The sequence below is a fragment of the Hemiscyllium ocellatum genome, chromosome 9 (assembly GCF_020745735.1).
Source record: "Hemiscyllium ocellatum isolate sHemOce1 chromosome 9, sHemOce1.pat.X.cur, whole genome shotgun sequence".
Lineage (NCBI taxonomy): Eukaryota > Metazoa > Chordata > Chondrichthyes > Orectolobiformes > Hemiscylliidae > Hemiscyllium > Hemiscyllium ocellatum.
The window spans coordinates 59295674-59321644 of NC_083409.1; the positions used below are offsets into that span (position 1 = coordinate 59295674).

The 25971-nt window shown below is 40.2% G+C and overlaps 1 protein-coding gene across 1 annotated transcript in view; it reads right to left on the bottom strand.

The window, feature by feature from the left end:
- Positions 1–25971, bottom strand: part of slc35d1a (solute carrier family 35 member D1a) — a 54413-nt gene that overhangs the window by 25431 nt on the left and 3011 nt on the right. Inside the window, exons 4-7 of the mRNA XM_060830389.1 lie at positions 18981–19048; positions 18822–18893; positions 13960–14028; positions 12957–13059 (exon numbers count right to left, since the gene is read on the bottom strand). Of these exons, the coding sequence (XP_060686372.1) occupies positions 12957–13059; positions 13960–14028; positions 18822–18893; positions 18981–19048 (312 nt within the window). The remainder of the gene's footprint in view (positions 1–12956; positions 13060–13959; positions 14029–18821; positions 18894–18980; positions 19049–25971) is intronic.

The window sequence follows — 25971 nt, forward strand, 5'->3', positions numbered from 1 at the left end:
GCAAGACAAGACGATAGGCCAGCCACAGTGGTCAGGTATGAGATTTTTAGGTTGGAGGTAGAATCAGGCAGTGCAGGGTTCCCGGACTAAGTTGGAAGGTGTGGGTGGGTGATCCCAGAGGTGAAAAGGTTGTGCTTGGTCTGGGAGATGATGGTTTGGTGATGGTAGGTGAGATCATGGTCAAGGGGACAGTAGGAGAGAGTGCCCACGGGTTGGCACCTGGCTTCAGTAGTGTAGTAGTCAGTGCGCCAAACTATCACCGCGCGCCCTTGTCCACTGCTTGATGGGGGAGGCTGGGATTGGAGTGGAGGGAATGGAGGCTGCGCTTTGTGAGGTTGGGTGATTGAGTGAATGAGGGGTGGTAGGCTGGTTGAGGCAATGTCCTGGTGGCAACTGGAAATAAAGAGATCGAGGTGGTAACAGGCCAGCACGGGGTGTCCGGTTGGATGGGGTGTTGGAGGCAGGAGAAGGGATCCTGGGTGAGTGTCTTGGTGGAAAAAGCAAGCCCGGAAGCGAACAGAGAAGTGTTCCCAGAAAACCTAGGATTGAGATGATTGACCTCCAATACTAAGTTACACATTCTTATAGCATAGTTATTAAGGTTCTACGTATATCTCATTACACTGGTTATTAAAAATTCCTGCAGACCAATTTCCTGTCCATATGATTTTTTTTTAAACACAGCACATGAAGTATGTAATCTGCATCTTTGTTTTGTATTGTTGGAGCAGAAGCAGTTCAATAACTAAAACTGTTTGCAGTAAATTACTTGTACATTGCTCTTGACAAATAACTGGGGAGAAAGGCAAAAACATTTATACAAGATGTCCCATCATGTGTCACCTACAAAAACTAATTACTTCCCTGCAATCTTATAGTCAACAGTAGACACAGCTTCAAACATGTATCCACATTTCCTTAAAAGATGCAAAAAAATCAAACTCAGTGACTCAATGTTAAAGCTTTCCAAAGGAAATAGCTATCAGTTAAATGCCATATGAAAACTCTCAAAGGTTAATATAGTAATTAATAAAACATTGGACTGTTGAGAAGACAAACAAGAAACTGAGTTTTAAAATTAACACAAAATTGTCAAGTCACCATAATCTTGCCTGGACTTAAAGATATTGAATGCAGTAGACAGGAACGTTTTCAGTCTTCAGACATACAACTTGTGCCAAGGAAACAGAGGCTTGCTAATATAACAACTATGTTCATGAAAAATATCAATAAAACTGTAGACCAGTTAATGTTACATCAGCTGTGGGAATTAATTTGGTACCCAAATTTGACCTACCAGAGGAAAGCCATAGCAGTCAGTTCTCTGCCACTGAGCCTGACACTGTGGCAAAGAAGGGAAGGGGCAGAATAGAAAAGTACTCGTGCTGGGGGACTTGATAGTTAGGGGAAACCGACAGGAGATTTTGTGGCCAGGGTCGGGATTCCCGGAAGGTATGTTGCATCCCTGGTGCCAGGGTCCGGGACGTCTCCGTTCAGGTGTATAAGTTTCTAAAAGGGGAGGGCGAACAGCCAGAAATCTTGTTACATATTGGCACTTAATGATATAGACAGGAAAAGGATCGAAGATATAAGAAGCGATTTCAGGGAGTTAGGATGGAAGTTGCAAAGCAGGACAAACAGAGTAGTGTTCTCTAGTTTACTACTGGTGCCACGAGATAGCGATGCGAGGAACAGGGAGTGGGCGCTGCTTAATACGTGGCTGCGCAGCTGGTGTAGGAGGGAGTGCTTCAGATATGTAGATAATTGGGATGCCTTCTCGGGAAGGTGGGACCTATACAAGAAGGACAGGTTGCATCTGAACTGGAAGGAGACCAATATCCTAGGTGGAAGGTTTGCTCGAATAGTTCGAGGGGGTTTAAACTAGTATGGCAGGGGGGTGGGAACCTGAGCTGGATACGAGAGCTGAGAATTGACACAGATGAGGCAATAGCAAGAAGTAGACCAGCTAGTGGGAAGGATTTTCCTGGCAAGGAACCAAGGTATCAGTTAAAGTGGGTTTGTTTTAACGCAAGGAGTATCAGGAATAAAAGTGACGAACTTAGAGCATGGATCAGTACCTGGTGTTGATGTTGTGGACATAAGAGACATGGGTCTCTCGGGGGCAGGAATGGTTGCTGAATGTTCCAGGATTTAGAGCATTTAAAAAGAATAGGGAGGGGAGAAAAAAAGAGGCGGGGGTGTAACACTACTAATCAGAGAGGGTATCACAGCTACAGAAGCTTCCATTGTCGAGGAAGATCTGCCTTCCGAGTCAGTATGGGTGGAAATTAGGAACAGCAAGGGAGCAGTAACCGCGTTAGGGGTTTACTACAGCACCCCCCCCACCCCAATAGCAGCAGGGAGATGGAAGAAAGCAGAGGTCGGCAGATTTTGGAAAAGTGTGGACGTAGTAGGGTTGTTGTAATGGGTAACTTTAACTTTCCCAATATTGATTGGAACCTCCTTTGAGCAGAAGATTTGAATGGAGCTATTTTTGTAAGGTGTGTTCAGGAAGGTTTCCTAACTCAGTACGTTGACAGGCCATTCTAGATTTAGTGCTTGGAAACTAGCTAGGGCAGGTATCAGATCTTGTGGTGGGAGAGCACTTTGGTGATAGTGACCACAACTGCCTCACACTCTACATAGCTATGGAGAAGGAGAGGATTAGGCAAAATGGGAGGATATTTAATTGGGGAAGAGGAAACTATGATGCAATTAGACATGAGTTAGGAAGCATGGATTGTTCCATGGTAAAGGCACTATAGACATATGGAGACTGTTTAAGGAACACTTGTTGCAAGTGATGAATAAATCTGTCCCTCTGAGACAGGCAAGAAGTGGTAAGATAAAGGAACCTTGGATGACGAGAGCAGTGGAGCTTCTCGTCAAAAGGCAAAAAGGTAGGTTACGTAAGGTGGAGGAAGCTAGGGTCAAGCTCAGCTCTGCAGGATTACAGGCAGGCGAGGAAGGAGCTTAAAAATGGTCTGAGGAGAGCCAGGAGGGGGCACGAGAAAGGCTTGGCAGAACGGATTAGGGAGAACACAAAGGCATTTTACACTTATGTGAGGAATAAGAGAATGGTCAAAGAACGAGTAGGGCCGATCAGGGATAGCATAGGGAATGTGTGTGGGGAGTCTGAGGTGGTAGGGGAAGGCCTAAATGAGTTTTTTGCTTCTGTCTTTACAAAAGAAGAAAACTTTGTAGTGAATGAAACCTTTGAAGAGCAGGTGTGTATGCTGAAATGGGATAGAGATAGGGGAAGCTGATGTGCTGAAAATTTTGTCAAACAAACATTAAGATTGACAAGTCGCCAGGCCCAGACCAGATTTGTTCTCGGCTGCTTTGGGAAACGAGAAATGTGACTGCTTCGCCAATTGCGAAGACCTTTTCATCCTCGCTCTCCACTGGAGTCGTACCTGAGGACTGGAGAGAAGCAAATGTAATTCCTCTCCAAGGAAATAGGGAAATCCTCGGCAATTACAGACCAGTAAGTCTCACGTCTTCTCGTCTGCAAGGTATTAGAAAGGATTCCGAGGGATAGGATTTATGACCAACTGGAAGAGCATGGCTTGATTAAATGCAGTCAATACGGCTTTGAGGGGGGCAGGTCATGCCTCACAAACCTTAGAGTTCTTTGAGGATGTGACTAGAAAAGTTGATGAAGGTCGAGCTGTGGATGTGGTGTATATGGACTTCAGTAAGGCATTTGATAAGGTTCCCCATGGTAGGCTCATTCAGAAGGTCAGGAGGAATGGGATTCAAGGGAACATAGCTGTCTGGATACAGAATTGGCTGGCTAATAGAAGACAGCGAGTGGTAGTAGAAAGAAAATATTCTGCCTGGAAGTCTGTGGTGAGTGGTGTTCCACAGGGCTCTGTCCTTGGGCCTCTATTGTTTGTAATTTTTATTAATGACTTGGATGAGGGGATTGAAGGATGGGTCAGCAAGTTTGCAGATGACACAAAGGTTGGAGGTGTCGTTGATAGTATAGAGGGCTGTTGTAGGCTGCAGTGGGACATTGACAGGATGCAGATATGGGCTGAGAGGTGGCAGATGGAGTTCAACCTGGATAAATGAGGTGATGCATTTTGGAAGGACGAATTTGAAACTGAGTACAGGATTAAGGATAGGATTCTTGGCAGTGTGGAGGGACAGAGGGATCTTGGGGTGCAGATACACAGATCCCTTAAAATTGCCACCCAAGTGGACAGGGTTGTTAAGAAAGCATATGGTGTTTTGGCTTTCATTAACAGGGGGATTGAGTTTAAGAGTAGTGAGATCTTGTTGCAGCTCTATAAAACTTTGGTTAGACCGCATTTGGAATACTGCGTCCAGTTCTGGTCGCCCTATTATAGGAAAGATGTGGATGCTTTGGAGAGGGTTCAAAGGAGGTTTACCAGGATGCTGCCTGCTGAGGAGAGGTTGACTGAGCTAGGACTTTTTTCATTAGAGAAAAGGAGAAGAGGGAACCTAATTGAGGTATACAAGATAATGAGAGGCATAGATAGAGTCGATAGCCAGAGCCTATTTCCCAGGGCAGAAATGACTAACATGAGGGGTCATAGTTTTAAGCTGGTTGGAGGAAAGTATAGAGGGGATGTCAGAGGCGGGTTCTTTACACGAGAGTTGAGAGCGCGTGGAATGCGTTGCCAGCAGCAGTTGTGGAGGCAGGGTCATTGGGGACATTTAAGAGACTCCTGGACATGCATATGGTCACAAAAATTTGAGGGTGCATACATGAGGATCAGTGGTCGGCACAACATCGTGGGCTGAAGGGCCTGTTCTGTGCTGTACTGTTCTATGTTCTATCCATTATTCAAGATGAAATCAGATGAATATGTCGAGGCATTTGAAGAAGGGTTCATGCCCGAAACGTCGATTCTCCTGCTCCTTGGATGCTGCCTGAACTGCTGCGCTTTTCCAGCAACACATTTTCAGTTATTATAAGATAAGACATGATTAACAAATCTAAGAGTTTTGATTATTCTAAAGTGACTATTTGAACAGGTAAAGAGAACTTAAGAGGTGTAGTGGATATGGCACTTCATGAGGAGTGAGCTAGTGATTATTTTTTTAAAAATATTTAAAAGGGCAGAGAGTAGAAAAGCTGGTCAACAGGCAGGGGAATCAAAGGGTCAGGTAATCAGGTGTTGCTGGAACACAGAAGAGTAAGAAATGTGTTCCAGAGGTTAAAGCTGGATATACAAAAAAATGTTTTCAGCATAGTGAAATCTGGTACAGCACACCTAAGAACAAAAAGCAGCCAATTTTACAAAAAGGACAATAAAATATATTTGCAGGACATCATTGGCAGAGGTATATTCAACTAAAAGGAAGTACAGAACTTAATGAGAGTTACGCATTTTGGCTGAAGACAAAACATAGCAGCACATGCAAGAATGGTACTGAGACGGAGGATCAACCATGACATGCTGAATGGCAAAGTGGGCTCAATGTTCTGAATAACTTACTCCTGCTCCCATTTTCTACATTTCTAAACTCATTACAAAGACATGGAGACACCCAGAATTGTAAATGAAAACCTATTTAAAACTTCATTCGCAAGAAAAAACATTTTTATAAAACACCAGCTCAAAGAGTTTTGTTAAGTAGGTACAAAGTGAAAAGTGCTTATGTTAACGTTCTTTAAGATGCAAGTGAGACCATAATTGAAAGCAAGAAGCTTTCAGAATCCCATTACAGAAAACCACTTAAATCTTCGGAAATCTAAAGTTAATTCAGAGAAAGATGTAAAACAGGGAGATTTATGGCTGGGTGAAATTTGAGAGGAGATCATTTCAATAAGCGTTTGATAGGGTGAATGCTTGAAAAGAGTATTTCCTCTGTATGAGAAATTCTTGAAGCATTTGCTAGCATCTGCAGCTAGAAGTGCCAAGAGGATGATCAATCCTGGTCTTCATCATAAATGCCATTCAATTTGATTTGCTCGCATTCTTTGTTTCAACTCTCAGTATGCACTTACTTTGAGTTATATGCATATATTAAACAGAATCTGCCACCATCTTCTACTATGATCTCTTAAATATCTTATAGGCTTCCATGCTGTTTCTAAATCAACCGAATATTATGTCACCGTAATACAGTGTAAGAAACATCTGAAGTGAATGGATACATCTTGATTTTAAGCCTTAATCAATACTGATAGGATTCAGCTGTCTGGCCTTCACAAAGAACAAGCAGCAGAAACTGCTACAGCTATGGCACTGTAAAAACCATTTTGAAACTTGAAGATCTGAGTTCCAAGATAAAAGTATCTGAGAGAAGTAAACCAAAGAAACAAAAAGAAAATCACTCAAAAGTAAGAAAAATGTGTTTTTTTTTAAATGAAGTATTTTTTAAAATCTCATACTGAAAAATTAGAACTAAAAATGATTGCAAAATTCTATCAACTTTGAGGATTAGCTTTAAGTTTTCCTCATTATATATACTTGACAATTTCCATCTGTTACCATCCAGTCAACCATGCATTTAATCTCAAGCAGAGTATCCACTCAGTAGATCAGAGTCTGAAAATTGAACACTAAAGAGACACTTGCTTTACCATTCAAAATAGGGTAATAAAGAAGAACGATAAATTTTAAAAAGATTTAAATAAGTTCTTTCCACACACTTTCACAAGAGAACTGATACAGATATTGCAAAGAGGCAAGGGAAATGTGAAACTCTAAATCAACAGTTAACTACTGCAGGTTCTAAAATAAAGGTCATCCTAGAAATTCTATTCTGTAGAAAAACTGGTACAAAGGGAGCAAAGCAGAGGCCCTATAAGAATGTAGAAGTGCAGGGCGGAACTCAAGAAAGCAATTAGGAGAACAAAGGCAGGGCATGAGAAAACAGGCAAGATTAAGGAGAATCTCAAGGTATTCTACAAGTATCTCAAGGGGAAGAGAATAACTAGGGAAAGGGCACAACCTAATACAGATCAAGGGGGCAATCTGTGCATGAAACTGGAGGATAGTGGCAGAGTATTAAGTACTTCAAATGTCTTTAATGCAGGAGAAGGATGCAAGCACAGAATTCAAAAAGATGAACTATGAGGTTCTTGAATAGATTAACACAAGAATTGAAGTGATATGGAGACTTAATGGATTTAAATGCTGATATATCCACAGATCCAGGTGAGTTGTATCCCAGTCAACTATGGGAATGCAGGAGGATATTACAAACTTTTAAATCATCTCTAGCTACAGAGGTGGTACTAATGTGGATCCACTTTAAGAAAGGTGGCAGGGACAGATCAGGGAATTACAGACTATTGAGTTTAACCTTAGTGGTAAAAAAAATTGGAGAAAATTAACCTCCATTTAGAGGCAAGGTTTGATCAGGGATAGTCAGCATGGTTTTGTCAGAAGGAGGTCATGACTAACAGTCTACTGGAATTTTGAGAAAAAGCAACATCCAGATGTTTGAACGAGGATTGTACATTTGACAAATTTTATATGGATTTGAGCAAGGTCTTTGACAAGATCCCACATGGGAAACTTGAAGAAAACAGCTCATGTGATCCAGAATAATTTGGCAAGATAGATCCAAAATTGGCTTATTGACTGAAAAGGCAGCAATGAGAGAAGGCTGTTCATGCGGCTGGAGCCCAATGAACAGTGCCATGCCACAGGGATCTGTACTTGGTCCCTTACTGTTTGTGGTACAGTCAGTTCTGCTATAATGCAGTAGTTCTGTTCTCTTATAATCCTGCGTTAAGAAAATCACAGCACCATTTAAACTAATGGGACCAGAATTGGGTTGTAACCAATACAATTCAAATTCAAATTTGTGCTAATGAAACACGTAATACAGAGCTACTTATGTTTTTAAATTGTGTTGATGAGGTGGTGGTGGCAGTTTGCATGTGCACACACGTCTGGATGGTCGACAATGAGGTGGAAAGTGTCAGATTACAGACCATGTACAAATTGGTCAGATGGGCACGTTAATGGCAGATGAAATTTAACCCTGCTAAATGTGAGGTGATCCAATTTTTAAAAAAAGGAACATGACAAGGGATGGCAAGACACTAAGATCAAAGGAACATATACCTTGGGGTGCTTCCCACAGATCCCAGAAGAACACGTTATTAAGGCAATTAAAGAGGCATATGGGATGCTTTCCTTTGTCAGTCATGGCACAGATTAGAAGATCAGGGCTGAAACGTTGAAACTGTACAGCATTTTGGTTAGGCCTCAGTTGGAATACTGTGCAGATAATACATATTTTAGATCAGTGATCAGGGACAGGAAGTTCGTCTAGATGGGATCCCATGAATGAACATGCTTATCAATTATATTCTGACCACCATCGCTGGGAGGGGATACATAGGAAATTCAGAAGGCTATTTTCCTCTTGGGCAGTCTTCAGGATTCAATATAGAGTTCAACACTTTTAGGGCCTGAACACTAATATCCTTTATCCACCAACACCCAATGGCCCCGTCATGACATGGGTACTTTTAGTACAGTCAATCCATTTTCACTTATTAGCCCCAATTACCAGCTTTTCTTTCTCCTATTATTAGCCAGCCCTTAGAAAAACCAGTAGACAATCTCTCGGGGCTCCATCTCCACCCATCACATACATACTCTTCCACCAGTCTTGGGCATATAAACCACCTTTTCTTAACTATCACCAGTTCTGAAGAGTCATCTCTGGACTCAAAATGTTAACCCTGCTTACTCTCCACAAATGCTGCCAGATCTGCTGAGTTTCTTCAGCAACATCTGTTTTCATTTCATCTGGATGGTGCCTGGGATGGAACACTTCAGCTATAAAGAGGCTGCATAAGATTGAGTTGTTTTCCTTAGAGCAAAGTAAGTTGAAGGGGGCTCATTGAGGTGTATTAAGATTATGAAAGGCACGGACAGGGTAATTAGAAAGTAGCTGTTACCCTTAGTTGGGGGTCAATTAAAAAAGGGGCATATATTCAAGTGGAAGTTAAGAGGTTTATAGGGGATTGAAGGAAGATTTTTTTTCACCCACAGGGGGTGCACTTTTCAGGAGGCTAGTTAAGACAGGCACCCCTCAGTCTTTCACAAGTACTTGGCTGATCACTTGAAGTGCACAGCATTTGAGGTTGTGGGCCTAGAGCAGGAAATTAGCGCTAACGTAGGATATAGTATATTTATGGTGGTACAAGCTTGTTACGCCAAAGGGCCTCCTCTGTACTATTCAAAAGAGAGAGCACATCTCAGTCTGTAGATGAAAACAATATTTCTACAGTCTGAGGAACAATGTACAAGAAGGCTTTGATTCTTTACATACATCATCACATAATTCTGCTGCTTCCTAGATGATCTGCAATAGTTAGTAAAGCACTGTCTGCTGCCCTGACCTGAACCTGTCCTTTTTGCCACCAGTTCCCTTGCCAGACAGGCTAAAGATGAAATAGTGAATGGCAAATGAGAGCAGTCCTTAAGACATATTGTCACAACGTTTCAGCAACAATTTAAGGAAGAACTTCAGCCGGACAATCCCTGCATTAACCTTCATGTTCAACTTATCAAACAGCTCTTCTCTCAACCATAAAATTATCTGCTCAAATGTCAAAGTTGATCATTGAATATTTTTATCACCTGCTCTTGCAATTTCAGCACAATTGGCAAGACCAACATTTATTGCCCATCTCAAAATATTCTTGAAGGAATGGTGATAAGCCACATTCTAGAAGCACTATACTCTAATGATGTAAATACACCTACAATGCTAAGGGTGAAAGTTCCAAGATTTTGATCCAGAGTTATAGAGGGACCTGTAATATAGTTCAAAGACAAAACGACAAGGTATAACTTGGTAACGACAATGGCTCCACACATCTGTTGTCCTTATCCTTCTAGCTAGTAGGGGTCACAGGTTTGAAAGGTGCTTTCAAAACAGCATCACCAAGTTATCAAAATGCATACTGTAGACGACAGTAGGATACCGATGAAGTAGGGCACTGATGCTTTACTGTGGATTGAATTTGAGTGCACTCATCCAGACAACTACAGTATTCCATCACACTTTTAAGTAATGCCTTGTAAACAGAAGGATAGGCTTTGGGAATTAGACGGATAGTTACAGCAGACTCTCAGCTCCTTACACGCTGTTGCATTTAGAGTATTTTTTTTTAAGACTGACCCAGTTTGAAATTGATCTGTGCAAGTTTAGGATGTTAATGGTGTCAGAATCATTTAATTCCTCGTTTAAATTATACATTTGAGCAAATTTTAGTTTTGGCTCGGGAGCAAATTAAAAGCAAGCAGAAATTAAAATGCCAGAGTTTAGAAATTAGAAGGTGGTACTATCAGTTCTCTCATACCACTTGTTACATCAACCAGATTGTTCCTGTATCGCTTAGGATTTGGCTAGCTTGGTCTGTCATGGTGCTACTGAGCCACTCATGGTGGAGGATATTGAAATTCCCCTTCCAAATTACATTACGTGCTTTTGTTGAAGTCTTTTCCAATGTGACAGAGGAGCCGTGAATTATCGAAGATAGTGAATGACAATCAGGAGGTTCCCTTGTTCATTTTGACCTGATGCCATAGTTACCTACAGTCTAATTTGTTGAAAACAAATGAGTATAAGCATTACTACGTATGACTATGCTGCCATCTCTGATGAGTTTGTCCTACCATCCCCAGGGATGGGGAATGAGGAATGAGGAGTCTGGAGCCATTGAGTGCAAGAGAGATAACTATGACGGTCAGGTTATGCCTGTCTAATCCATAGAACATCTCTTCCAAATTTGTCACTCAGGTCTAAGTGAGGAGTCCCAGATGCCAGTGAGGAGGACTTTGCAGTGTTGAGCAGGGCTTCTGATGCCAAAGTCAATGGTAGGTGGTCCATCCAGTTAAGTTTCCTTCAATTTCTCTATAGCAATTGTACACAGAGTGACTTGCTAGGCCACTTCAGAGGACTGTTAAGAATCACTTCGAGTCTAGATTCAGATTTAGGCCAGACCTGTTAAGAACAACAGATTCATTCCCTAAGAACAATTTAACAATCTATTAGTTCCATGATTAGTAATGAGAATACATTTTAGTCCAAATTTATTCACTGAATTTAAATTCTTCCCAGCTGGCATCCTGGATTTAGGTATTCAAAGCATCTGTATTACCAGTCCAATTACCACAATGCTACCACTTTCTACATTACTTAGAAACAAGCTGTTTCTGGCCTAACAGTCTACGCCAGGGTTTATGCTCCAGAAAGCTTCTTCCTATCGTTCGTCATCTGCCTTGAACAGCATAACTATTTTCAGTACACCTTGGGCTTATCCAGCATTCCTCTACAAGCACTGATAAATGCATCCCCCATAATAGACAATAGTGAGCAATGATAATAGTGAGCTCCATATTCTCATCATTCACTGGGTGAAGAAAGTTCTTCTGAATTTCTTAAGATATTACAGATAGATTTTAGTTTCGTTCTTTGCTACAAAGCAAATGTGTGAATAATTTTGTTAGGGTTGACAATGTGAAAGATTTTATTCAGACATCACCAGCCTTCCTTTTAAATGTAAAGCGCCTGTCTGCCTCTCCTGAAAGATATGTCATATTTTCATAAGAACAACACTGAAGGTTCACCAGAACTGCAATATTCTCAGCACACAAGTATTAAAGTACTCACTACCCTGCTGACAGACCGAAACCCCTTTCAAGTATGATTTGGAGATGCCGGTGTTGGACTGGAGTGTACAAAGTTAAAAATCACACAACACCAGGTTATAGTCCAACAGGTTTAATTGGAAGCACACTAGTTTTCGGAGCGACGCTCCTTCATCAGGTGATTGTCAGGTGATGAAGGAGCGTTGCTCCGAAAGCTAGTGTGCTTCCAATTAAACCTGTTGGACTATAACCTGGTGTTGTGATTTTTAACCTTTCAAGTATCTGTGAGATGAAGCCAAAAAATCATGAATAAACTTCACCATATGTTGAGTTCCCTGTAGAGAAGAATTATTATTTTAAAAACTGTGGCCTGTAATGTCTACATTGCTCCTCTTCTGCAAAACTACTACATGAGCAGACTCTCCATTTAACTATTGCCTGGGCCTTCCATGCCACAAGGATCTGGTCAACTGTGTTGAAAAATCCTAGTGTTATTTCCTTCAAATCATTATGTCAAGTGAGATGCCAATTTCTGTGTCAGTGATCGGAAGGGAAACAGCAAATGATGGTGCCTTATCTTCAGGGTTATGCTCATTAGTTCCTCAGAAATTAGCAACTGAGTTATACAATAGGGATAAAATAGAATACTGCTACAATACTGGCAGCAACAGTAACAATGATTGCAGGAAAGTCAGAAGTGCATTTGAACTATCAATTAGGGAGATCAATAGAAAACACATTGGACAGGCAGGATTTATACATGTATTACTACATACCTACACAAAATTTTGGGATGCACAGCAACAAACATGACCTGATACTAAGCTTTACTGTCCCCAGGGAGGAACCCTGGGGGAAAGGGGGACAAAACAAAAAACGACCATCCTAATCTTGAACATGATTCAGTCATTCCTTTTGGAAAATGTTTCCATAAACATGGAGACCAGATACAATTTTGTCACCCATCTGAATTCCTGATTAACCACATGGTTAATCATGGTATATGCAGGTTATAATTTCTGTGCTGCCACTTCAATTCCCTCAAAGAGGCAATGACAGAAAATTGGGGAAAACAAATTTCACTAGTGTCAATAGTCAACAGCAAAACTTATTCATGCCATGTTTCTTAAACCCTGTTGTTTTGATTTCCTTAGGGAAGCAAAAGCCAAAAAGAGAAAACATATCTGATTACAAATAACTCTGCACAAGTAGTTTAATTGTCAACCCTAAAACCACAATTGTAAATGGAATAGTTTCACAGGCTTGGAAACGCTAAATATTTGAAAACTTATGACATTTTTAAATATTTCAAAATAAATCATCAGATTGTGAAACAAATGTTGTAGTACTCACTTTTGACTCCAATTTTTGCTTTACGTAAGCTCCATTAGCAGCTGTTAACACATTATTTGTAAGAATATATCCATATCCAAATGAGTCAAATGCCATGTCAGAACTGTAAGAAAATGCAATGTACTTTTTTGCATTTGTAGAAGAAAACAAATACACAAACCACTAATCTTGTCCTTAGAATACTAATTTCTCAGGAGATCTCTAAGTTTTATTATTTCAAGGACATCAGAATATTCATCTGAATCCAATATGAAACTTTCCTGTTCCACATACTTTGGCTAATAACCAATTTGCCCAAATCATTCAGTAACCTTTACCAAGTTTTCTAGTGCTCACGTTACTCTTAAATTTTTTTTCAGAAAAAGAATGTGTGTTTGAAAATATAGTTGCAATCCATGAGATCAATGTCTTACAGGGGAAATAATGGGTACATTTTTACTAGCAATCTGGTCACTTGCCTTGTAGATATGCAAGCCACATATCTCCTCCCAAGTAGAGCTTGTTGCCTGAAACTATTGGAGGGAAGTTGACTACAGCTAGGGCCCTGGACAAACAGCAATGGCCAATATGACTGAAGCAGAATGGCTATTTCCAAAAAATAGTACCCAGAAAGAACTGAAACAGCTCCTGTCCCACTATTCTCAAAAGAGAAGCGAAGCAACTGTAGCCAAGAAAAATTGTACAGCCAGATTCTTAATAAAATGGACAATGAAAGAGACAAATTAAAGACCATAAAAGAATGAATTTTAGTAAGTAACTACCTGAAGTAGGTATTATGGTGCTTACTTTAGTACATTAAATTCCATTAATTCCATGATCTTTTCTTAAAGAGAATGCGACTAATATTTTTTCCAAACAGAAGTACGAAAATGAGCAGGACAATGAGATGGGAAATTGGGATTACACTCAACAGACAGTGCACAGAAAAGCCCAGACACACTTGCTGGGTTAAATAGGCAATATGCTGTAATAGTCAATGATTCTATGAGTCAGCCAATCTTACCTGGCAGCAATAAATGCACCAAGTATCATTGCAAAGACAGTCACCTGTATAGACCAAGAGAAGTTCTTACTGCAATTAGGAAGAAAAAAATAGATTAGCTTCACATTTGAATGTGATTGAATTGCTTGTGATGTTTCTTCCTTTGAAGGCTTTATAAATGCAAAGGTGCAATAAGAAACAAATGAGAAATATTTTAAAGCTAGGTTATTATTACATCGATTTTCAATAGGGTAAACATTTCAAATCATGATTCACAGCAACAAAATAGTAAGAAAAACTCTCAAGTCTTAAAGTAGTTTAATGTATTATACAATATTCTAAGATTAAAATAGCAATAATTTGATTACATACATGCAGCGATGATACAACACCAAACATACTATAAGATGACAGATCGTGGGCAGAAGGCAGAAAGAGAGGCTAGAAATAGGGAAATAAGGCAGGCTCAAGGAAAAGGATCTTAACTACATTTTGAAAGATCAACTTCAACTACTAGAAAACAACCTTGACAACATTTGTGCTTCTATTCAGTCTGCATACAACTGCAGGTGGTTGGATGTCCAACACTAAAGCAGAATTCTCTAGTGCACATGTTTACTGTATTAAACTGTAGATTTTCTTGCATAAGTATTGATAACATCCTACTCTAAAACTACAAAACTGCCCAAATGGCAACCACCATTCTCCTAATTGAGACAATGCAAACTATGCTTACTTGTCTTGACACTGCATTATAGAACTTACTTATTAAAAAACCCCATTATGTATTTAAAAAAAGGAAATGTATATTGGTAAAAACTTTTAAGAATGTCATGAGGCAAGACCCAGCATTTAAAGAAAAATGTTTTGCTCATCTAGATTTCTTTACTCCCTTATTTGAGATTACTCAATCCTTGTGTCAGAGAATTAACCTGGCTAGCCCTGCTATTATACTTTTGGTGATGAGCCCAAGATCATTAAATGCTCTTAATAATTTAGACTAGCAGAGGCTCACAGACAATTTGTGGTTAGGTTAGCATTCTTGTTACCTGCTTATGGTCATAGACTACTGGAGTCAAGGAAACAGACTTATATTAACATATTTCTCTGCAGAATCAACGTGTATTCTTTCAATTCACCTAGCAGCTTATCTAAAAAGATTCCATCCAAATCTAGTGGCTCCTCATTACTCAAAACTATCCTTTGTGCTCATAAGTTGTTTAAAAAAAACTAACATTTTGCCATACTGTAATCACAGCCAGCCCTCCCTGCCTTTTCATGAAATCCTTGTCCTTTAGGGGAACAATTTCTCCAACCGGGGTATGTTTGCTGCACTCTCCTATTTTTCCACTCCTTTCATTCTCCATTAATGTCCCCTGCATCCCCACCGAAAAGTCACATGGTCCCACTGTCCACATGCACCATTTGCCTAAACATGTGCCAGGAACCACCTACCAAGAAAATTCATTACAGCATTACTTAAACCAGTCACCACACTCCAAACAGACAGAAATTAAGTATTATTGCAAGATAACTTATTTTGGTTCATTTATGGGATATGGATTTTGCCATTTAGGCCAGCATTTGTTGCCCATCTGTATTTGTTCTTGAGACAGCAGGAGCAAGAAAAGGGAAGAAAAGTTTCAAAGAATCTCGCAGAGGTACCTATACATGCCAATAAAAAAATCATTGCGACTATTCTAAGGAGACTTGGAGAATGATCCATCCTGATGTGCGATAGTGCATTGTTTGTGCCTCCAGAGTTGGTAAACCTCAGCAAGTTTCAAAGAGATCAATTAAGAAGAAACAAAAGATAGAAATCAGAATAAACTATTGCAACTTCCAAACTAATTAATGTAAAACGGGATCTTGATCAGATGGCCTAATGGGCTGAAGTGTGGCAGATGAAACTCAATTTAGATAAATGTAAGATGCTGCATTTTGGAAAGGCAAATTAGAGTAGGACTTATACAATTAATGGTAAGGTCCTGGGCAGTGCTGCTGAACAAAGGATTTGGAGTGCAGGTTCATAATTCTTTGAAAGTGGAGTCTCAGGTAGTTAAGATAGTGAAGGCGGCAGTTGGACAGAGCATTGAATATAGGAGTTGGGAGGTAATATTGCAGCTTTTCAGGACATTGGATAGGCCACTTTTGGAATTTTGCGAGCAATTCTGGTCTCCCTTCTAGCGGAAGGATGTTGTGAACTTGAAAGGGTTCAGAAAAGATGTACAAGAACGTTGCCAGCATTGGAGGATTTTAGCTTCCAGGAGAGGCCGAATCGGCTGGGGATGTTTTCCCTGGAGCGTCAGAGGCTGAGGGGTGACCTTATACAGGCTCATAAAATCATGAGGGGCATGGTAAATAGACAAGGCCGTTTTCCTGGGGGAGAAGAGTCAGGAACTAGAGGACATAAGTCCCTTTTACATTTTTCCCCTCTCACCTTAAATCTAAGGGCAACATTTTCACATGGAGGGTGGTTCGTGTATGAAATGAGCTGCCAGAGGAAGTGGTGGAGGCTAGAACAATTACACCATTTAAAAGGCATCTGGATGTGTACATAAATAGGAAGGGTTTTGAGGGATATGGGCCAAGTGTTGCAAATGGGACTCGTTCAGGTTAGAATATTTGGTCATCATGGACAAGTTGGACTGAAAGGTCTGTTTTTGTGCTGCACATGCCCATGACTGACTAAAAGAAAACAAAAATAAGCCACTGGCCAAACTTAGCAAGCTCTGTATGTTATTGGTTAGTAGAAAACAAATTTACTGAAAAGAAATAATACAGCCTCAACAACTAGAAAAATTAGATCGTAGACCAAATTGTCAAACTAAGAATGACATCTTAGATACATTATTTTGAAATAAAGGTGGTATGGTGGCTCAGTGGTTAACACTGCTGCCTCTCAGCGCCAGAGACCCGGGTTCGATTCCTGCCTCGGGTGACTGTCTGTGTGGACTTCGCACGTTCTCCCACGTATGGATTTCCTCCAGTTTACTCCCACAATCCAAAGATGTGCAGGTCAGGTAAATTGGCGATGATAAATTGCACATAGTGTTAGGTGCATTAGTCAGGGGTAAATATAGGGTAGGGGAATGAGTCTGGGTGGGTTACTCTTCGAAGGGGCAGTGTGGGCTTGTTGGGCCAAAGGGCATGTTTCCATACTGTAGGGAATGTAATCTAAACAGAATGATGATTAAAATAATTTTATATTAAACAACTGTCTTCTGGCTATAAACGTACGTATTATGTTTACCAGAACTGTCTTCCTGCATACAGGATACACATTTATTAAATGACAAGACCAAACATTGTAGAAAGACAACATAGCCCACCAATTATTCACACTACAGTTGAAAAAAAGTCTGATATGGGAAGAGATTTGTCATCTTACATATTTTCAGCATTTCAATTTGTACGTTTGTTGAAAGTACATTCTTAAAATGAACAGAATAATTGTTGTACAGGTATTATAGACCCTGTGTTGCCCTCTATCAATAGAAGAGCAATATTGTGGCAAGAAAACAGCTGCATTTGATCCAGGAAGTTAAAGTCAAGATTTAATGACAAATCACAAAAGCAATCCATGGTACATAGAACATCAGCCCTCGATGTTGCGCCAACCTGTCATACCAATCTGAAGCCCATCTAACCTACACTATTCCATGTACGTCCATATATTTGTCCAATGACGACTTAAATGTACTTTAAGTTAGCAAATCTACTGCCATTGCAGGCAAAGCATTCCAAACCCTTACTTCCGAGTATACAAACTACCTCTGACATCTGTCCTACATCTACCACCCCTCAATTTAAAGCTATGCCCCCTCGTGCTCACCGTCACCATACTTGGAAAAAGGCTCTCCCTGTCCACCCTAACCCTGTGATCATCTTATATATCTCTATTAAGTCACCTCTCAACCTTCTTCTCTCCAACGAAAACAGCCTTAAGTCCCTCAGCCTTTCCTCATAAGACCTTCCCTCCATACCAGGCAACATCCTAGTAAATCTTCTTTGCACCCTTTTCAAAGCTTCCACGTCCTCCTTATAATGCGGTGACCAGAACTGTACACGATACTCCAAGTACGGCCGCATAACCTCATGGTTCCGGAACTCGATCCCTCTATTAATAAAAGCTAAAACACTATATGCTTTCTTAACAACCCTGTCAACCTGGGTGGCAACTTTCAAGGATCTGTGTATGTGGACACAGTTCTCTCTGCTCATCTACACTACTAAGAATCTTACCATTAGCCCAGTACTTTGCATTCCAGTTACTCCGACCAAAGTGAATCAACTCACACTTGTCCACATTAAACTCCATTTGCCACCTCTCAGCCCAGCTCTGCAGCTCATCTATGTCTCTCTGTAACCTACAACATCCTTCATCACTATCCACAACTCCACCAACCTTAGTGTCATCTGCAAATTTACTAACCCACCCTTCTATACTCTCATCCAGGTCACTTAAAAGTGGTATTCCACTTTTTTTCATAACAGTATAATTTTTTTTGAAAATCAATAAGAGTTTGTATTGGCAGCCAACTAGAGTAATGTGGGAAATACAATCCTTTATTAATTGTTTCCTTACAGTGGAGCTAAACCAGCTACCTGCTGTCATTAACTGTCTAAATTGTAGAACCTGTCCATCTTTGTGTCCTCCATCAAAGTCCTGGCTGACTTTGGGAAACATGACTTCAGCTATCAACTGCTTAGCGATTACGAAGTTTCTACAAAATTGTATTTGCCCGTGTATAAATTTACTTTATGGATGTCACAGCTCTCAATCAGATCTTCGCCCAATGAGTGAAAAGACATCTAAATACACTGTTTTGAAACAAAGACAAATATTTAAAGCAAACAATTAAAATTATGTTTTTACTTACTTAAGTAACAAACTTTCTGCTATCATTGTAAACAGAATGGAAAACCTCCTTAGAACTGTAAACATTGGAAGACTGGAAAATGAAAGTTAAACCAAATTAGTAAAAGTCAAACAAAATAGTTTCCCTACTGTCTTGAGCTCAAAATAGATTCAAACATACTTCAGTTTCTTAGTGCCGAGCAATCCTGTAAGTTGGTTCCCCAGGTATAATAGAGGAAGTGGAAACACCTAGAAGAGTAAATCATGTTAAATATTAACAAGCATGCTCCAAGAATTATCTTTTACAGATATAAAGAAATCAAGAGGTGTTATAATCATTGCAACCTACTTACAAAAGCATAAGCTATGCAATCGTATTTAAAAGGATTCATAACTCCGCCCATGAAAAATATATATTCAGTTATTACATAGTGAGTGCCACAATTCAAAACGACTGGGAACAGAGCAGTCACTTACAAATTACAAAGTGTACACTGCATCTTTACTGATCTATACATGCACATGCACTTAATCATGGACTTCACGATTGCAGAAAGCTCATAGATGACAGGAAAAAGACTTGCAGTTCTAACATCTTTCACAATTTCATAATATTTAAATGTATTTCACGTTAAATGAAGTATTTTTTAAATCTAGTCATGTAATGGTGCAGGAAACAGGAGCTAATTTTCTCTTACGAAAAAGTGAGGACTAATTTACTGTTAGGTAAAATAAAGTTCAGAAGTCATATTGAACTCAAAATGATAGCTTTGTTTCTCACTCTGCAGATGCTGTGTTTGTTTCAGATACCCAACTTCTGCACTATTTTGCTATTATTAAAAACAGAAATATGAAGTGGAGGGGTTTGATTGCCTGAAACAGCTTCGATGTGAATTTTTGCGAAGAAAACACAGTTTGGATCCTTAGTTCAAAATTAATACCAAAATTGCAAACAGTCTAGCCACAACTGAGACATTGATCCAGTTTCCCAGTGCACAGCCAATGACAAGCGAGAGGAGAGAGAGATAAAATGTTGGGGTGCTAATCAAGCAAGTTTTTCTGTTGTGCTGTAGGAGCCACGCTCAGAAAGCGGAGCACATTTGGTTACATTTTTGATTCATACGTGCACTGTAATAGCTTAGGAGAGACAGGTGGTGAGCTACTCACCAGAAAATTGAATCCTGCGACATGTTCTTACCTTGTCACAATTTGTTTAATTGATTAGAAACTGAATAGTACCAATGTTAATTCCAGAATTTTGGAAGTGCAAGACTAAGCCACAAGTTAATGGGCACAGGGACAACAAGATTAAAGAGAAGCAAATGTGTGGCTCAAAAGACTAGTATGAAAGAAATGGGTTCAAATTCATGGGGCAGTGGCACCAGTACTAGGGAAGGAGGGAGCTGTTCCAATGGTATGGGCTCAATCCAAACCCTGGTGAATTGCATAACTAGGACTATAGACAAGGATTTAAACTAAATAGTGGGAGAGTGGGTTCAGTTGCATGGAAATTTTTAAAATCAAAAGTAAAGGAGAAGTGGGATTGTAGGTTAGTAACGGGATTGATTTTTACTTGAACGTAAAAAGAACAATGAATGAATGTCATATTGGAGTAAAGAAACATGAAGTAAAGGGAAATTTGATAATAGAACAGACTTAAAGGTTTATATATTAATGCATAAAGCATTTGGAATAAAGCAGATGTGTTACTAGCGCAAATCAAGATGAATAAGTAGATTTATAGCCATTACAGAAACATGATTACAAGATCAAAACTGGGAACTTGACATTCAGGGTTATTTGGCCTTTCGACAGACGAGATTGAGAAGCCTGTCAGCTAGCACTTAAGTTATGAATGGAGGATAGTTGAGACACAATCTAGGCTCGAATGATAGAGTCAAAAGTGTGGTGCTGGAAAGCACAGCCAGTCAGGTAGCATTAGGAACAGGAGAGTTGATGTTTCGAGCATAAGCTCTTCATCAGGAATGTATGTTTGTTCAGTGTGTGGATTCTTCTAAGGATGAAGAACAGCAAAGGCCCTTTGGGATAGTGTGGCCCTGAGCAGGGCAAGGCTGACTGCAGGAAGAGTAGGTGGTGGCGCATGGCTGCGCGCGTGCATTAGAGGATCGGATCCGGAAGGAAAGTTTCTGGAGGCTTTGGATTTGTTGTTGGTACTGGTCAGGTTCAAATTGTGATGGTCTGAATGTAGTCTGGAGTCCATGTGGGATCAGTCAGTTCCAAAGTCAGGCACTGAGGAAGGAGATGTGGCTGTCGTAGCTGGTCTGCTTCAGGATGTAGTTGAAGAGCTTCAGGGCAAAGGAATTAACCTGGGGGGATGCAGTAAGACACTCATTGGGGGACACTCTGAGATCCTTCTTGAGGGAGGAGAACTTCAAGGTGGGCAACCTTAGAAGAGGCTTCGCAGCAAGGTTACAATCAACTAGAATAAAGTGAGGATTGCAGATGCTGGCGACTCGGGTCAAAAAGTGTGGTGCTGGAAAAGCACAGCTGGTCAGGCAGCATAGAGGGGCAGGAGAGTCAAAGTTTTGAACATAAGCTCTTCATCGGGAATGAGTCAGGAAAGGATGGTAAGAGTACTAAACAGATCCCTAAAGAGAAGCCTCTCTTAGGAAAGGTTATAAATCAGAAAAGGGGCTAAAAAGAGTACAGTAATAATTATGGGTGATTTTAATCTTCATGTTGATTGGATCAAATGGGGAAGGGTAGCTGTGATAATGAATTCAGAACGTATTAGTGATAGTAGTTTTCTACAGCAAGCTGTCAGAGTGGACTCCCTTGGATCTGATAATAGGTAACAAGGCTGTTTTAATAAATGACCTTGTAATAGGTAATGAAGCTAGTTTAATAAACGACCTTCAAGATCCCCCCAGAAGTAGTGATCATAACATGATGAATTTAATATTCAATCCAAGAGTGAGAAACATGGATTGAAAACAAGGGAATTACAATGAAATGAAAATAGAGTTAGCTTTGGTTTACTGGGCAGATTGGAGAAATGACAGTAAGCAAACACTGGCAGACATTTGAGGTGGTAACTTACTGGGATTTCTTTTTTGCCGAGAGTCGTAAGGAGGGAAAATTCTCAGAGGGATAAACCAACCATGACTAACCAAGGATGTTAAGGAGAGGCCAAAGTCAGCAACGGCCCTCAATAGTGGGATAAATGCAGAATCCAGCAAAGGAGGATAAATAAATTAAAAAGACACTGAAAATAAACAAGGACAAACTAGCAAATAATATAAAACCTTGACAATAAGAGCTTCTTTAAAGACACAAAAGGGAAGAGAGGGGTCAGTGAATATAGAAAACAAATCTGGGGAGACAGTTTTGGGGAACAAGGAAATGGCAGAGAATTAAACAGATGTTTTAGATCAGTTTTTATGATGAAAGATACTTCAAACATCCCATTACTACTAAAGAAAATGGGAAAGGAATTAAGTACTATCACTACTGAAGTATTATTAAACAAACTGACAGGGCTAAAAACAGCTAAGTCTCTGCCGCTGATGCTTGCATTGTAGGATCCTAAAACAGATAGCTACGGAGATGGCGAATACACTGCTTGTAATTTTCTAAAAAATCCTTGGATTCTGAAAAGTACCAGGGGATTGGAGTGCTAATGTGACACCACTATCAAAAAAGGAGGCAACATAAAGCAGACAGCTATAGGCCAATTAATCCAACATCTATTGTTGGTCAAGTATTGGAGCCGATTATTAAGGACATAATAGCGACACATTTGAAAAACGATAGTCTAACTAATCAAAGTCAATGTGGCTTCATGAAAGGGAAATATGACTAATTTATCAGCTTTTATGGATGCCTCAACCAGAATGCATCGAGGGGAACTAGCAAGTGTTATATTTGGACTTCCAGAAAACATTTAATCAGATATCTCATAAAAGGTAAATTCATAAGCAATGAGGTCACAAGGTTGGCTGTAGACAGACATTAGCCAATTTGCAATGTGCAGGAAACAGCAAGTTTCCTTTTCAGGCTCATAAATTGTGACTGGTGAAGTATCACAGGGATCAGTGCTGGGACCATAACTATTTACAGTATATATTCATAACCAGGAGAAACGAAGTAAATGTACTGTAGCCAAATTTGTAGCTGGCACAAAAATAGATGGAAAGGCAATTTACGAGGGGGATACAAACAGTTTACAGAGAAATATTGATAGGTTAAGTGGGTAAAAATTGGCAAAAGGAGTATAATGTGGAAAAATGCAAAGTTGTTCATTTTGGAAAACAGAACAAATGAACAATACTATTTAAAAAAACAAGCGCTGCAATTTTCTGCAAAGGGACTCTGGGATACTTGTACTTCAAACACAAAGCAAGCGCATAGGTGCAGCAGATAATCAGGAAGGCTAATTGGAGGGGTTGGAGCATAAGTTTTATTGCAACTGCACAAAGTGCCAGAGAGACCACATCTGAAATACTATGAGCAGCATTGGTCCCCTTATTTAAGGAAAGCTATTATTTCATAAGAGACAATTCAGATAATGAAAAATGTTCTCACTGAAACATAAATGATTCTTAAGGGTTTGTCAAGGTGAACGCTGAGATGATGTGTACCTTCAAGGGAGAATCAGAGATCAGAGGACACTTTTCACAATAAAGAAGTGCCAACTTAATTCTGAGATGAGGAACTTCTCTGCTAACGTGGACGAAATTTGAAGAAAATGATAATGGAGACAAAATTTTGGGAAATGTAGGTTAATTAAAAGTTAGCAATGGATTTGTTAAGGGAAAATTATGTTTAACATGCTTTTTTAATGAAGTCATGATTTGAAGATGGCGGCGTTGGACTGGGGTGTACAAAGTTAAAAATCCCAACACCAGGTTATAGTCCAACAGGTTTAATTGAAAGCACTAGCTTTCGGAGTGCCACTCCTTCATCAGATGTCAGTGGGGAAGCACTTTGGAGCCAGCGACCATAATTCGATTAGATTTAAAATAGTGATGGAAAATGATAGACCAGATCTAAAAGTTGAAGTTCTAAATTGGAGAAAGGCCAATTTTGATGGTATTAGCTTTTGAAAGTCCTTGCCTGATTGGGGGTAGACGTTTGCAGGTAAAGGGACGGCTGGAAAATGGGAAGGCTTCAAAATAGGAGATAACAAAAATCCAGAGAAAGTATATTCCTGTTAGAGTGAAAGGAAAGGCTGGTAGGTATAGGGAAGGCCAGATGACTAAAGAGATTGAGGGTATGGTTAAGTTTGGTTAAGAAAAAGGAGGAAGCATATGTAAGGTATAGACAGGATAGGTCAAGTGAATCCTTAGATAAGTATAAAGGAAGTAGGAGTATACTTAAGAGGGACATCAGGAGGGCAAAAAGGGGACATGAGTTAGCTTTGGCAAATAGAATTAAGGAGAATCCAAAGGGTTTTTACAAATACATTAAGGACAAAAGGGTAATTAGGGAGAGAGTAGGGCCCCTTGAAGATCAGCAAGGCAGCCTGTGCATGGAGCCGCAGGAAATGGGGGAGATATTGAATGAGTATTTTGCATCAGTAGTTACTGTGGAAAAGGATATCGAAAATATAGACTGTAGGGAAATAGATGGTGAAATCTTGCAAAATGTCCATATTACAGAGGAGGAAGCATGAGATGTCTTGAAACAGGTAAAGGTGGATAAGTCCCCAAGACCGGATCAGGAGGACCCGGAACTCTGTGGGAAGCTATAGAAATGAGTGCTGGGCCTCTTGCTGAGATATTTGTATCATCGATATTCACAGGTGAGGTGCCGAAAGAATGGAGGTTGGCTAATGTGGTGCTACTGTTTAAGAAAGGTGGTAAGGACAAGCCAGGGAACAATAGATCAGTGAGCCTGACGTCAGCTGCAGGCAAGTTGTTGAAGGTAATCCTGAGGGACAGGATGTACATGTATTTGAAAAGGCAAGGACTGATTAGGGAAAGTCAACATGGCTTTGTGCGTGGAAAACCATGTCCCACAAACTTGAATGAGTTTTTTGAAGTAACAAAGAATTGAGAGCAGAATAGCACAGCAGACGTGATCGATATGGACTTCAGCAAAGTGTTCGACAAGGTTCCCCACGGGAGACTGATTAGCAAGGTTAGATCTCACGGAATACAGGGAGAACCAGCCATTTGGATATAGAACTAGCTCAAAAGGTAGAAGACAGAGGATGGTGGAGGAGAGCTGTTTTTCAGACTGGAGGCCTGTGACCAGTGGAGTGCCACGAGGATCAGTGCTGGGTCCTCTACTTTTTGTCATTTACAGAAATGATTTGGATGAGAGCATAAGAGGTACAGTTACTAAGTTTGCAGATGACACCAAAATTGGAGGTGTAGTGGACAGCGAAGAAGATTTCCTCAGATTACTACAGGATCTTGACCAGATCTGAGAAGTGGCAGATGGAGTTTAATTCAGATAAATGCAAAGTGCTGCATTTTGGGAAAGCAAATCTTAGCAGGACTTATACACTTAATGGTAAGGTCCTAGGGAGTGTTGATGAACAAAGAGACCTTGGAGTGCAGGTTCATGGCTCTTTGAAAGTGGAGTCACAGGTAGATAGGATAGTGAAGAGGGCGTTTTGTATGCATTCCTTTATTGGTTAGAGCACCGAGTACAGGAATTGGGAGGTCATGTTGTGGCTATACACGACACTGGTTAGGCCACTGTTGGAATATTGTGTGAAATTCTAGTCTCCTTCCTATCGGAAAGATGTTGTGAAACTTGAAAGGGTTCAGAAAAGATTTACAAGGATGTTGCCAGGGTTGGATGATTTGAGCTACAGGGAGAGGCTGAACAGGCTGGGGCTGTTTTCCCTGGAGCGAAGGCTGAGGGATGACGGTATAGAGGTTTACAAAATTATGAGAGGCATGGATAGGGTAAATAGGCAAATACTTTTCCCTGGGGTCTGGGAGTCCAGAACTAGAGAGCATAGGGTTAGGGTGAGAGGGGGAAGATATAAAAGAGACCTATGGGGCAACTTTTTCATGCAGAGGGTGATATGTGTATGGAATGAGCTGCCAGAGGAAGTGGTGGAGGCTGGTACAATTGCAACATTTAAGAGGCATTTGGATGGGTATATGAATAGAAAGGGTTTGGAGGGATATGGGCTGGGTGCTGGCAGGTGGGACTAGACAGGGTTGGGATAACTGGCCAGCATGGATCAAAAA